The 13,680-nt window shown below is 53.9% G+C and overlaps 7 protein-coding genes across 7 annotated transcripts; 4 read left to right on the top strand and 3 right to left on the bottom strand.

The window, feature by feature from the left end:
* Positions 1 to 24: 24 nt before the first annotated feature.
* On the top strand, positions 25 to 375 carry MYCGRDRAFT_92892 (uncharacterized protein; the record flags this gene model as incomplete). Its single annotated transcript, XM_003853165.1, has 1 exon — positions 25 to 375. One exon carries the CDS (start codon positions 25 to 27, stop codon positions 373 to 375), a length of 351 nt encoding a protein of 116 aa, XP_003853213.1.
* Positions 376 to 1,133: 758 nt separating this feature from the next.
* MYCGRDRAFT_92891 (uncharacterized protein) lies at positions 1,134 to 1,799 on the top strand (the record flags this gene model as incomplete). The annotated part of the gene is made up of 2 exons (XM_003853166.1): positions 1,134 to 1,148; positions 1,299 to 1,799. The coding sequence occupies 2 exons, from the start codon at positions 1,134 to 1,136 to the stop codon at positions 1,797 to 1,799; spliced, it is 516 nt and encodes a 171-aa protein (XP_003853214.1).
* A 761-nt stretch (positions 1,800 to 2,560) lies between these two features.
* Positions 2,561 to 6,019, bottom strand: MYCGRDRAFT_40769 (uncharacterized protein; the record flags this gene model as incomplete). The annotated part of the gene is made up of 1 exon (XM_003853121.1): positions 2,561 to 6,019. The coding sequence occupies one exon, from the start codon at positions 6,017 to 6,019 to the stop codon at positions 2,561 to 2,563; it is 3,459 nt and encodes a 1,152-aa protein (XP_003853169.1).
* Positions 6,020 to 6,448: 429 nt separating this feature from the next.
* On the top strand, positions 6,449 to 7,048 carry MYCGRDRAFT_92889 (uncharacterized protein; the record flags this gene model as incomplete). The annotated part of the gene is made up of 1 exon (XM_003853167.1): positions 6,449 to 7,048. The coding sequence occupies one exon, from the start codon at positions 6,449 to 6,451 to the stop codon at positions 7,046 to 7,048; it is 600 nt and encodes a 199-aa protein (XP_003853215.1).
* A 501-nt stretch (positions 7,049 to 7,549) lies between these two features.
* On the top strand, positions 7,550 to 8,495 carry MYCGRDRAFT_92888 (uncharacterized protein; the record flags this gene model as incomplete). The annotated part of the gene is made up of 2 exons (XM_003853168.1): positions 7,550 to 7,856; positions 7,915 to 8,495. 2 exons carry the CDS (start codon positions 7,550 to 7,552, stop codon positions 8,493 to 8,495), a joined length of 888 nt encoding a protein of 295 aa, XP_003853216.1.
* Positions 8,496 to 9,879: 1,384 nt separating this feature from the next.
* MYCGRDRAFT_92887 (uncharacterized protein) lies at positions 9,880 to 11,493 on the bottom strand (the record flags this gene model as incomplete). The annotated part of the gene is made up of 4 exons (XM_003853120.1): positions 9,880 to 10,461; positions 10,519 to 10,601; positions 10,843 to 10,851; positions 11,010 to 11,493. The coding sequence occupies 4 exons, from the start codon at positions 11,491 to 11,493 to the stop codon at positions 9,880 to 9,882; spliced, it is 1,158 nt and encodes a 385-aa protein (XP_003853168.1).
* Positions 11,494 to 12,039: 546 nt separating this feature from the next.
* Positions 12,040 to 12,642, bottom strand: MYCGRDRAFT_92886 (uncharacterized protein; the record flags this gene model as incomplete). The annotated part of the gene is made up of 2 exons (XM_003853119.1): positions 12,040 to 12,582; positions 12,640 to 12,642. 2 exons carry the CDS (start codon positions 12,640 to 12,642, stop codon positions 12,040 to 12,042), a joined length of 546 nt encoding a protein of 181 aa, XP_003853167.1.
* Between the last annotated feature and the right edge of the window lie 1,038 nt (positions 12,643 to 13,680).

Below are 13,680 nucleotides of genomic sequence, written 5' to 3'. Positions count from 1 at the left end.
CAAAATCCATTGCCCACAACCGCCATGTCTTACGAACAACATGATGCGATGGACAAGACGGGCACGCTCTGGAGTCTGCGCCTCATGGAATCAGAGCTAAAGAAGCGGCTTGTGCAAGCCTTGGCGAGTGAGGGAAACAGCTACGCTGAGAGGACAGAGGCCATCATCGGCGAACACACAGCCGACAGCAACGCGGGCGCAGGTTTGAACGAGCAAGCCACAGCGGAGATCCGTCGGAGAATGGAAGCTCTTTCGATCGATCCTAAAGCCAAATGTCACTTCCGGGGGGCAGTCTTGCTCAAGCTATGCATGATCTCAGCGTGGAAGCTGCAGACACTGAGAGCTAACCATCTGCACAGCGCGTCTGGCATCTGAGCCATCCCGACGCTGATCAAAACGATGATACGAGCTGGGGGACTGAAGATTTTCGCCGCATCTACACACTTGGAGAGCAATTGGAATGGGAGAAGCCCGACTTGACGAGGCCATTGGCGATTTTCAAGCAAAGTGCGGAAGAGCTACTCTCTATGCAACAGAATTCCGTGAAGAACGTGAGGAATCTGATTTTCGGGTCTACCTAAGGATGGGAGGACTGGCTGCGTGGAGGAGTTGGACGCTGCGCCGAACGAGGGTGCACGCCGCGGATATATCAGAAGTCTCTTGTTTTTGACTTCACGAGCAGATAGTCAATGCGTCTCTCCGGCCTGTACCCGGTGGTTTTGAATTTGCACTTCGTATCAAGCGCCCCAGTACAGTAAACCTACTTCAACTTTGATCTGTACATCCACTTCAATGATCCCGAAAGTCTCCACTCGTTCGTCCCACACCTACCGCTGCCATCAGCTCCATCACGTCCTCAGCAAACCACGCAAATCATAGCTGCAGATTCTAATGACTCTCCGCTTCTCCGAAGCCTTTCTTGATCCTGCGCAGCCACAGAGTACGCAGCATAACTTTCGAGCCGCTGACCAAGCAGAGTTCTTCACAAGACAAAACTTTAAAGTTTCGCGCTAGTGGCTTTCAGCTTGCGGGAAGCGGCCGTGAATACTTCCTGTCCTTGCAACAACTTCAACTTCGTCCAGACAGCATCCAATCCATGCCCTCGGAAGTCAAAAGCAAACAGCATCGCAGCCATGACCCGCATTAAGGTGCGTCTTTCATCGTGGAGTCGATGCGCACATGCTGACAGCACATAGACTTTAGCAGATCTCAAAACCAACGCTTCAGCCATGTCGCCAGTTTCCGCACCTGCCGCCAGTGAAGCGCAACCCTTCCGACTCCTCGACTTGCCGGACGAGCTCTGGGCTCGCATCGGCAAGACAGTAATCGAAGCTTCTGCACCCATCCACGTCACGCGCGCGAATCCCGAAGGACTTAAAACAGCACTCCCATCCATCCTCCACACCTGCTCCGCGCTCAGAAACGAACTCCTCCTCTCCTACTACGCAACCAAAGTCGAAATCGAGATGACACCCGCCTATCCCTGTGATACCAATTGGTTCCGCGAAAACCTCGGCCGCTACCTGCGAGTAATCGGTTCCGATGCGGCAAGTGCACTCACATCGAGCTACCACAGTGATTGGTACTGGAGCGGCTGGCGGGAAGAAGACGTCGACGAGTCCATGGCCGAACTACAAACGGACCTCCAAAATGTGGAAGATTGGATCGGATGCCACGTGAAAGTCGTGTCGAAGCGAGTCGAGCGTCGCGATCATCCACGACGTGACCAGCGGATGCATTGGGAGGTGTGTTTCGTGGAGACTCTACCGCTAGGGGAGCGGAGGATGTTGCGTGACTGAAGAGCGGGCATGGCGGCGACCGAGCTTTCAGGTCGGGATTACTGAGGTTGTACATGCCTGGCAGGAGAGGGTTCACTTATTACACGCGTGTTGTTTAGTGCTCTTTATAGTGTGGTGGATCTGGTTACTGGTATTGGTTAGTGCGGTTACTAGTTGGTTTGGTGAGCGATTTCTCGTCTGTTGGTAGTGCTGGTGCGAGACCTGTAGATTTTAACTAAGAGGAGCGAGCTGTGAGCGAATATGATCGCGCCGGCGAGGTCGAAGTCGAAAACTCTATTTCTATACCCGCCGCGGACGATACATGCTTTCAGCTCTCCCGTTTGCGATGGCTAGTCATGTGTATCGACACCGGGGAGCGACCTTGTTGTCGTCGCGAAAATTGACTGTTTTTGGCCCCTAATTCTTACGGAATTCGGTATTTAACCACTGGTGGAGTTGGTATAGACCTCGCGATCTCTTGGTGGTGGTAGTAAGCACCCTACCTCTACCGGTAACCACACCATGAAGAGCACTGGTGTTGTTGCGGCTACCCAGAAGCCGGTGGGGTGTGCGCTGCTTCATGCTCGGGCGAACGAAGGCATTGGGAGTGGAGGTCGACCTGATACATCAGATTGACAGTTCCGGGAAGATGTGTCCGCGAGAGTGCGTGGCCGGTGGAGCAAAGCCATGCCGCAGCATGTAACTTGACCGAAAGGACATTCGTTTCGTCCTTCGTCTTTTCGAGCGTGAAAACGAACATGCCTTCATCCCTCTCATCCTTCTCATCCCTCATCATCGCTCAAAACCTCAACCTTAACCTCCCGTCCATCCTCTCCAAACACCCTAACCGCCCCACCCTCCCTCTCCCTCACCATCCCCGCCAGTACCACAGTCTCCAACCCCATCGGAACCCTCTCCTCCTCCGGTCCCCAAGGCAACTCATCCACATCCACCTCCCTCCCCAACAGAGTCTTCAACACAACCTCCGCCCCCGCCTTACTCATCACGACATTCGCCTCTTTACACCCTTCACTACAGCAACACTCCAGACATCCATCCGTACAGTGACAAGCTTCCACCCGATCGGCGGCTTGGGTGAGCAGCAAAGAGATGAAGTCGAATGCCTTGGCGGCGATTCCGGATCCGTGAGCGCCGCCTTTGGAGTCGTAGAAGGTCAAGCGAGCAGGGCGTTTGCGGGAGGAGGCTTTTTTCGAGAATTCTTTCACGGCGACTTTGCATTCTGTTTTGACGTCGCCGGGGAGGGAGATGACGAAATTGGGCATGAGGGAGAGGATGGCGTGTTCAGCGGCGTGGATGGCTGCGGCGAGGTTCAGTCTCCTCGATTGGAGGATTTCGATGGCGAGTTTCGGCACGTCGAGCCAGAGACCTTTGGAGTGCAGGATGATGGGCGGGTTGTCGACTTGCACGGCATCGAGGATGCGGTTCTTTTTGTCGAGTTTGAAGAAGCCGAAGACGTTTTGGTGGATTTTGATGGTGCCGAAGTTGGCGCGGGATTTGGAGGGGAGGGGGAGGCGGCGGATGGCTTCGATTTCGATGGGGTCGATGTCGGTGTAGTCGCGTTGTTGGGTGATCCAGTCGACGTTGACTCGTTCCACGCGCGCGTAGAGATTGTCTGGGTCGAAGGTTTTGATGAGGTATTTTCGTCCTTGGTGGAGGAAGATGCCGCCTTCGTAGATGGTGAAGAAGGCGCGGGAGGCTTCGAGTTCTTCGAGGACGGTGTTGGCACCGTGAGTGATGTCGATGATGGCGAAGTGCGAGTCTTCGGTGTCGCGGATGGCGACGCTGCGGGAGGGGTGTGGGAGGAAGCGGTCGGCGGTGTGGTAGAAGCCAAGGCTGTCCTTGCGCAGTCGGTCGGTGCAGATCTCGGTCAGGAGTTTGGTGAAGTAGACGGTATCATTGTCCGGTTCGATGGGCATTTCATGGGCCGCGCATTGGATGTGGCCTTCCAGGACGAGCATGTTGGTGAGGTCGACTTGGAGTTCACAGTTGGGTCGGGTGAAAATTTCATCCGGGTTCTGCATGAAGTATTGATCTGTTGGGAAGCAGTCGCCGAGGAGGATGGAGAGACTGTCTTTGTTGCGACGACCTGCTCGACCAGATTGTTGGCGGAGATTGGCGATTGTGTAGGGGAAGCCATGGGAGATGACAGCGTCGAGACTGCCAATGTCGACACCCAATTCGAGAGCACTGGTGCCGATGATTCCGACAAGCTTCCCTTCGAACATTTCCTTCTCGATACGACGACGATCCTGAGGTGTGTAGCCACCGCGGTAGGCCATGACTCTGTTCATGACTTCGCTCCGGTCGAGGGAGGCAAGCTCGGCTTTGATAGCTGTGGTGAGGATCTCGCAGTACCGTCTGATCCTGCAGAAGGTGATGACTCTGACGCCACGGAGGATGAGCTGGCAGAATAGTCTTGCCGACTCCATGAATGAATCCCCTCGTCCGCTGGTGGGATCAGCAGGGTCTTTGTACGGTGTGTTCCAGCAGAGAAATTCCTTCCTACCGCACGGCGAGCCATCAAAGTCGACCAGCTTGACATCCTCAATCCCGAAGATGGTCCTCATGTGTTCCTCAGGATTTGCCACTGTCGCTGAGCAGGACACGAACTGCACTTTGCGGTTTCCCACCGCTGCGCATATCCTTCTCAGCCTCCGCATGATCAAAGCAACATGTGCGCCAAATAGACCGTTGTAGACATGCAATTCGTCCATGACAACGAATCTGAGGTTTTTGAGAAAAGTCCGCCAGCTCTCCTCCTGCGGCAAGATCGTCAAATGCAGCATATCCGGATTGGTGAAGATGATGCGAGCTTCATCTCGGATATAGTTCCGGTCTGTGAAGGGAGTGTCGCCATCGAACGTCTCGCAGAGGACGTCTTCTAAGCCAGGAAGGTAGCCGAGAATGGACTTGAGACTTCTCTTCTGATCTTGCGCCAAAGCTTTCGTCGGGAAGATGTACATTGCTCTCGTCTGCGGCTCGGTTTCGAGAGCATGCAGGACCGGCAATTGGTAGATCAGAGACTTTCCCGAGCTGGTCGAAGTGGCGATGATTACGTTCTGCCCATCGTGAAGAGCATTAATAGCTTCGGTTTGATGGCTGTAGAGGGACTGGATCCCACGGGTGTTGTATAATGCATTGACCAAGTCTTGACTGAGTGGAAAGTTCAGTTCTCCATATACCGGCTCTTGTGGGTCGAAGACCCGATGTCCATCGGGCACAATCTGTCCCGTATACCACTCTAGCCCTTTCAGTTCTTCAATAATATCCGCAATGTTCTTCCTCTCTTCGGGTATGCACTTCGGCAAAGCACTCTTCACCAGTTCTGGCGCAGGAGAACCTCTCCGACTCAGGCTCGGCGTGGGTATGTATTGCTTCGACTCCTCCTCCAACCTCTCCGCCGCGTCCACACCTTTCTCCGCACACTCATTCAACCACGCATTGATCGCAGAGGTGAACTTGACATTCCTCTTCTCAATCAACTTCATCATCTGCTTCTGGCTGAAAACTGGCATCTTCAACTCCTCTTCCCGTATCCTCTTATTCGGCTTGACCACCTCTCCCGTCTTTGCATCAATCACTCCTCTCTTCAAGTCACCATCCACAAACTCAAACAGCAGGACTTCAACATGCTCCTCCTTGCCCAGTCCTTCTCTTACATTCCTCTCTTCCGCCGGATTCGCTGCAAACATCTTCGCCACATCTTTTCCTTGTCTCAGATCTTCCTCGCCCATCAATGCGACCTGCAAAAGCGTCTCGTCGACATACTGAAAGTTGATGGCGTGCGGTACGAGGCACTTCACCTTGGCGACGTCCTCGGTGGTGAGTTCTCGTTTAAGGTTCGCTTCGACGGTACTGCGGAGATTTTCAAGCGTGGTAGCGAAGTGCTTGCGGGTGCAGCAGAATGTGTAGACGAGGTTAAGAGCTTTGTGGGTTTGCGAGAGTTGTGTGAAGGCGGGTGGCCATGGGATGGAGGTCTCGATTACAGCGGAGGAGGCATTGCGTTTAAGAGAGGGTTTCGTCGTGGCAGACTTGGTTCTTCGAGGTTTGGCTCCGCCGCCGGTCTGTTTCGTGGGGACTGTCGTCGTCGTGGCGTCTGTGATTGACCCGTCTGGTGTTGAGACGGGAATGGCATCTTCCTCTTCCGGGTTGGGGACTGTCTTTCGTTTTCGCTTCCTGTTGGTGATTTGCGGCACTGTTACCGCTTGGAGCTTGACCATGATTGAGATGAGTCTGTCACAATGTCATGTCGAACCAGCGACAATCAGCGACAATGTCGTGAACAATGGATGAAGTTGAAGTGGATGGATGTGCTCGGTGATGACGACACAATCCCTGCCAAAAGTCGCGTCCACGCGGAAACCACGCGCATTCACGTGATCCGGCTTTAAAGTGCCACAATTCGCCGACAATCTCTCCGGACGTGCTTCCTCGAAAGTCCCGATACATCTCCCTCTTTCCAACCTTCAACACATCTGGACTCCGACAATATCACAACGAATACAAGCGGTCAAACAAAAAAAAAATATAGCCACTTCGGAAAAGTAGCCACTGGAATAGCACGAAGCGAAAAGCCGGCAGGATAATCTCCGCGCCCATCTTGATCCTGCCCCGAACCCATCAGAAACTCCCCTCCACCTCACTCCGCCATGGCCAACGTCACCACCAACATCAAGAACCTCGACTCCTTTCAAGCCGGCAAAACCGGAGCCTACAACCCAGGCGACCTCCGCATCTGGTACGACAACCGCACATTCAAAGGCTTCGAGGACAAACTCTCCCGCTTCCAATCCTACTATCTCTCCGGCCTCTCCTACCTCAATCGACCCTCCCTTTTCTTCCCGCGAGACCTCGTTCCCGGAAACCTCCGCATAATATGGTATACCCATACCGGCACCCAAGGCGAGCGAGATTGGCCCTTGCATCAGTACCTGGCCGTCAAGGAAATGTTCGACTACTTGAGTAATGAGGGTTGCCGGCCGATGATACTGGGCTACAGTGAGGAGAATCCGTTTCCGATGTTAGGTGGTGTGGAGCCGCCGAAGCCGAAGGAGAGGAAGGCGCCGAGGGTGGCGACGACGTGGAGTAATCATGTCGCAGGGCATAGTGAGGCGTTGGGAGAGACGCCACATGATCGGGTGATGAGAATTATCGAGGAGGACGAGGCGAGGGAGGCGAGGTTGAGGGAGTTGCAGGTCCAGGAGTGGGGGGAGGAGAATGTCGGGAGGGGAGGGGCTGGGCTGGTTTAGATGTGGGAGGGTGAGAGTTTGCAGCATCGACGGTCTTTGCTTTGACACATTCGGGTTTCGATTGGGTGCTCGTGGAATTATGGATCACAGCGTGGGAGTTCTCTTGGGATCTTGGTTGGTCTTCTTGGGTTTTCTTGCACGTGCTTCACAAGTCATTGACGCCGCTACATGTCTGCCGCATTCCTGCTTGATCATCTGCTCGGCCCATAACTCCATGCTCACAGGAAATGCACTGCTTCCCACGAGAATGAGATACTTGGTACCAGGGCTATTATACTAGCCTTCCTGCCGCCGGACAAGATAGAGTTCCGTAGAGTGGTACAGCTCTTTTACAGTCCTCCGTACACCTCGACTTCACCTCCACCTTCCACGACAACACTTCATCCTTCTCACCTTCTGACAATGTGAGCACTATCGCACTTCCTCCCGCCAAATACGATCCGTCTTCCGAATTACAATGTCTGAGTGTATACATTTCTTTGACCACGACCACGACCCGCCATGACGAGCATCATCTCATCCAGCATGCTACCAACAACATACTCCTCCTCATCGATTCCAGACCGCTACCTCTGGCTCGGCCTCGCCGCGTTCGCCCTCATCGCCGCCAGAAGCGTCCGCTCCGCCATCACTGAGTCCTCGAGACTTCTCGCCGAAAGAGAAGCAGAAAGAGAAGCATGGAAGGAGGCTACCGAGGACATTCGAGCTTTTGAAAGACGAGGCATACAAGATCCTCCACAGGGAAGAGCGAGACTTGACGGTCAAGGCGACATCTCCTCTCAGACATACCGCTCCCTTACAGAATCTTGTACGCTCCATTCATCCCACCACTCCGCTCCTACAACCCACTGACTCCTCCAACACAGCAATCTCCGTCGCAACCCTCAAAACCCTCTCCACCTCCCCAAACCCACAAATCGCCTCATCCGCCCACTCCCTCCTCACCACCCGCCTGAACTCCACACCCGTTCAAACAGCAACCTGGCTCGCCACCGACCTCCGCAGTCCAGACCCACTCATCTCCCACCGCGCCCGCACAGCCGTGAAATGGCTACAATCCACCGGCGAAGCGCACGAGGTCATGACACAACTCCACAAATCCGGCGCATGGAATTCCGAGCTTGACGAATGGGCATTCAGCGACGATGAATACGGCTACGGCGATGAGGGTGGTGGGGTGGAGGATGGATATCAGGAGTACGCACACGCGCCAATCGAGCTATTTGCGCCGAATGCGCGGATGTTTGGACGGGAAGGTTTTGCGGGGTATCGAGAGGATGTGGCGAGGAGAGGGAACAGGAGGTTGGAAATGAGGGGGCCGGGGGAGAGGGCGGAGAGGGAGATTGAGGAGGAGATGAGGAGGAGACGGAATAGGGAGACGGTTGTTGTTGGTGGTGGGGGGCCACAGGTGAGGAGGGGGGCTGTGGGTGATAGTGGGTGGGAGTGAAGAGATTAATGAAGAATTGCTATTGTTTGAGGCGTGAGACTGCGCTGGAGGAACAGAAGTGGGATGATAGAGCTTGAAGATGAAGTACATTGGTGAGCGAAATTTTCTGATTGCCGCTCCTAAGGACTGGCGCACCCCGACTTGCAGTTCCGCTTATCCCGAAGCCATCAATTTCGCCCAATTGCGGCACCGATGTTGTCCAGGCTCGGGCCTCGCTCTCTGACCTGTGCGGCCTGGTTCGACGTGGGCTCGTCCCAACTAGAGGAACGTAATCTCCCAGGCGTGAGCCTCATAGACTCTCCGCCTCGGAGTGCGTCTCGGCGTAAACATCATGTCCCACTCCCAATATCGGAACTTGCTCATCGGCGGCGGACGCTGCCATCGGTCAGACCGTCCTACTAATCGTAGCCGGGCGTACTCGCACACCACGCGTATCTGCCGTCGTGCTTCTGGCCCGATCGCGCGCAGGTAGCGACCAAGCTTTGCATAGACTCGCAGTCCGGCGGTGTCACCTACAGTGACAGTGATCTTTTTGCGGAAGTATTCCATCCGGAGTTCGTTTCTGAGAGCGGCGCAGGTCTGCAGGATGGGGGGTTGGATGACCCTAGTGGCGCTGGTACTGCTGCGCAGCGTGAGGTTGATGGCAGGCGCATCGTCGATGACCATTTTCCCGATGCGGAGCCACAGCTCGTCCGGTAGGTCGAAGAGGCGGAAGGTTTGCGTTTCTTTGGGGACGTCTGGATGAGGCGGGAGCATTGCTAGGAGTTTCTGGAGAGCTGAACGCTGTGGAGGGTCAGTATTGATCGGAATCTGCACCGCTGATTGACAAATGCATACCTTGCCGCGGTCCTTGTTCACCATTACTGCGCTGTGCGATGGATTTGGATGCAAGGTGGAGTGGATGTTTAAGCTGGAGTTGAAGGTGGTAGAGACATGTGAGGAGAGCGGAAGTAACGGCTAGCGTCTGAGCTTTGGTAAATGCGCACGATGATGTGAGCGCTTTGTCACATGCTAAAGCTGCTTCCTGCCGAAGCGAGCAGGCTGCGAGAAGACGCTGTCGAGAACGATGTCTGGGCTAACGAAATGGAAACGGAACACCACGAATAAGACTTAGACAGTGAAGTGCAGTAGTAATCGAAGCTTTCTGATCGAACTGCTGAAGGCTAGTGTCGACTGCTGCCTACCTGCACTATAGTCACGCTTTGAAGAAAGAAATCCATCTTGCATCTGCTGCTCAGCGGTTCAAGTTGAACCGTCCTTGCGTCTCCCCGTGCGCAGTCTCGAGGCCATGCTGTTGCTTGTTGGTAGCTGTCGCAGTCGTTCGGGTTTCTTTGGCTGCCATGTCTTCTGCTCTTTCCTTCGTCGTCTCAGCCAGAGCGCAAATCTAAAGGAAGTCGATCTTCCAGTCGATCCTCTCCGTTGATGACGAGGGAACCTCCAGTGTCAACATGAACTCGACCTTCCAGTGGCTGAGGTCATTCAGCCGAGGCTGCCGCGGACCTTCATGTACTCCCCTCACTAAAAACTCGCCATAGGATCCTTGAATGTGTTTTCGAGCATCAGGTCCTATTGCGCGGAGGAAGCGTCCGATAATCTCAATGTTCTCGCGGCGCGCATGATACGCGGCAACATAGATGACCATCTTCTGACGGTAATAGTCCGCTCTTAACTCCCTCCTCAACGCCGAGCAGGTTTGGAGGATGCCCGGTGGATTGAGGTCGCATTTTTCCAAATCCCACGTTTTTCGACCCCAGGCGATGGACCAGGGCGATTGGAACTCGACTCTCTTTCCCCGAAGAGTTATCTTAGGCGCATCGTCGATCACCATCCTGCCAATCTTCGCCCAAAGCTCATCGGGTAAGTCGAGAAGGCGGAAGGGTCGTTGCTGCTGCTGCGCTTCATCCGCGGCTGGCGGACTGTCCGATATGATGATCGCTGTCTCGGGAGACTTGAGATGTGCTGAAGCCTTTGTTTCCCAATCATTAGCATGTGCCTATCAAGAGGTTGACAATGATTGACGTACCTTCGCACTCTCCATGTCTGGAGTGACCTTCGAGCTGGCTTCGTCGTGAGCCATGTTGATGAAGTGAACAGCGGTGATATTTGCTGGCGAGTGAAGGTGTAAGAAGTGAAGCGGCCAGCTTGAAAGAATTCACCACCGCATCCCGTTTTGCTCTTAGCGCAGAACTTTAAAATCCGCCTAGCAACACATATGCACGTGCTCACGCGAACGACTTGACAGCGAATGCGGTCGTGTCGAGCCAAACCATGCTGCTTCGAAGGGAACTCCTGGAACGGATACAATCGAAACGATGAACGCTTGGAATTTATGTAAAGCTAAACGTACGGAAGTATCCTGGTGACATAGTAGTTCGTCGAGCCATGAGTCTGATAAATCGCCACAAGTCCTGAGGCGATATATGGTCTGGACTGGCAAGACGACACTGAACTCTCCGTCATTTGTCACCGCGAGACCTCACAAGAACGTAATCGTCCATTGCACTGGCCGAGTACCCGTCGAACATCTCCAGTGCCAATCGCGCATGATCCACTTCCCCTCCAGCTTGAACTCAACTCCCCACAACGCTCTCCGCAGAACACTCAGCTCCCTCCGTGGAAATCGGGGAGGCTCCTTTGTAGGCACCGTCCAGCCACCGTCAAACTTGACCTCCATCTGTCGCCGTGCCTCTGCGCCTATGGTGCGCAAGAACTCTCCCAAGATGTGACGATGGCACAGCAGATCGAAGCGTGACTCTGGAGTGATGGCGACTTTAGTCTCGAAGTACACGGCTCGAAGTTCTTTCCTCAGCGCTGAGCAGGTTTGAAGGATGGCGGGAGGCTTCATCAGCCGGTAATGTGGGTAGCTGCCGGCGCGATTCAAAGGGGAGTCCTCGATGATCATGATGCCAATGCGGACCCAGAGCTCGTCGGGGAGATCCAGGAGGCGGAAAGGTTGCGACGGCGCTCTGATAGTGGCTGTCGTACTGTTTGGCGACATCTTTGAGGTATTGATCTTGAATTGCGCTTGAGTCTGTGGGATGTCAGCGTGTGCGCACTGCCTCGCTGGAGATGCGCTCGGCCTTACATCTACCTGAGCTGCGAAATTGTATGAATGGACGATTTGGTAGCGCATAAGACGTGGTTTGGATGTCGGTGTTGACAGCCAAGAAGTGAAGTTGTGGAAGGATCGGGAAGTCAAGAATTCACCTCAGCACTTCAGCAGCGTTAGCGCGAAACCTTAATCGCTGCCTTCTTGAACTTTTCTTGTCAGGGGTCTCTGAAGCCACATCTGGAGTTGGATGAAGAGATACGATACAAGTGATGATTTGTTTGTGTGCGGAGTACGGAGTATCTTGCTGCATAGTCCATGCCGCGCTTCTCTGCCGCGGGAGAATTGCTTTTGTTGTCGACCTGAACGATCAACTCTCAAACCCTCCCAGCCTGGCCTGGGTTGATGTTGCTCACTGTCAATATCTGAATGCGCCAATATAGGATACTCAGCGTCGTGAGACTGTCCTACCTGGCGTCCGATCACCAGGTAAGTTCACAAGAATGAAATCGTCCACTCCACCATCTTGCTCGACCACCGGCGCTTCAAGTACTTGATCCCGATCCACTCCGAATCGAGCTTGAACTTCAATCCCGGCCATGCCCCCTGTAAGGTAGCCTTCAGCTTCTTCTTGACCTCAGGGCTGAAATCCTTTGGCTCGTACCAGCCGCCATTGAATCGAATTGTAATGAGCTGGCGGGCATCAGCCCCGATCGCGTGCAAATATTCGCCGTATTTCTGGCGATGTTTCAGGAGGACGGCCATTTGCGGATTGATGAACACCTTGGTTCGGAAGTAGTCGAGTCGCAGCTCACTCCTGAGCGAAGCGCATGTTTGGAGGATTGCTGGCTGTTTGAGGTCGCACTTGAGGTGGCCAGTAACGTGGGATCCTGGGAGGCCGTCGATCGCCATCGTCCCGATCTTGACCCATAGCTCGTCTGGTAAGTCGAGCAGGCGGAAGGGCTGATGATGCGCTCGATCTCCGGCTGAGGCACCGTCCAGTGGTGAATTGGGGGAAGTCGTGGGATGCGTCGAAGTCTGTGACGTGTCAGTATGTGTGCATTGATGTGTGCTGGAGCTAGTCTTGACACGAACCATAGTTGCAGAGCACTGTGTGCAAATTCTTGAATTGGAGTTGATGAAGTTGGAGCGGTGATGTCTGCTGCAAAGGTTGGAAGACAATGTTTTATCGCTCACATCTTGGCAGACTTAGCGTCAAACTTCACGTGTTCCCAGGAAGCAACACATGGATGTACTTTTGGGTAATCAACTCGCTCAATCTGGGCAGTCGAAAGTGACATCCGAAGATCATAAGCCGCGGAGACTGATTCACCACGTGACTCGCGACGATGGACGAATGGAGACAAAGCAACAATGATGTGAAGCTGTAAACATCGAAGAGAGGTAAAGAAGGACTTGCTTTTGGTCCCATTGCTGATTGCGATGTGTATGCAGTGGTCGTCGATCGCTGAAAGAGAAACTGGACAGCCAAACCTCGCGACCAGAACTGTCGAGCTACAGAAGTTAGATCTCATGCCATCTTGTTCCATCGAAGTCACTCTGCTGCTTCATACTGTCCTAATTCCGGACTGTCCTCCTTCCCAGCTTCGAACAACGATTGAAGCTGAGGTCGATTTCCGGGAGATGAATGCTGAAAAGCACCCGAGAGATCTAGAAAGAGCTCGATGCAGTCTCTGGGACAAAGAAAGAAGGAAGCCTTGCTCGCAGGAAAAGAAAACATCATCCAAGCAAAGAGCATCGTCGAAGCGAAGGGTACCGTCGAAACAAAGAGCATCGTTACCACAGCTGCCGGGCGAGAGATCGATAAACACTTGCCGGTACCGCCCTTGCGTGCGGTCCACGGTCTGCAGTGCTCACTCCCTTTCGATCAGTCTCGAATCTTTCGGCTTGATACGCGATCTTGATACGCGATCTCGAGGCCCCATGCGCATCTTGAAATCGTGCCACATTCTCTGTGAGCACCGCTTATCAAAAGCATTGTACGATCGCATCCTCGTTGCCGGACCTCACCGGCATCGTGCACGACCGTGATAACGTTTACATGACGACAACTTATCTTGATGAAACGAGGCGGAGCAGCACCGCAAGATGGGTTTTGCCCGATCGGCATGTCCG

The sequence above is a fragment of the Zymoseptoria tritici genome, chromosome 4, assembly GCF_000219625.1.
Source record: "Zymoseptoria tritici IPO323 chromosome 4, whole genome shotgun sequence".
NCBI classification, from domain to species: Eukaryota; Fungi; Ascomycota; class Dothideomycetes; order Mycosphaerellales; family Mycosphaerellaceae; genus Zymoseptoria; species Zymoseptoria tritici.
The sequence above is the reverse complement of the archived record's forward strand: the minus strand, read 5'-3'. Positions and strand labels throughout refer to the sequence as shown.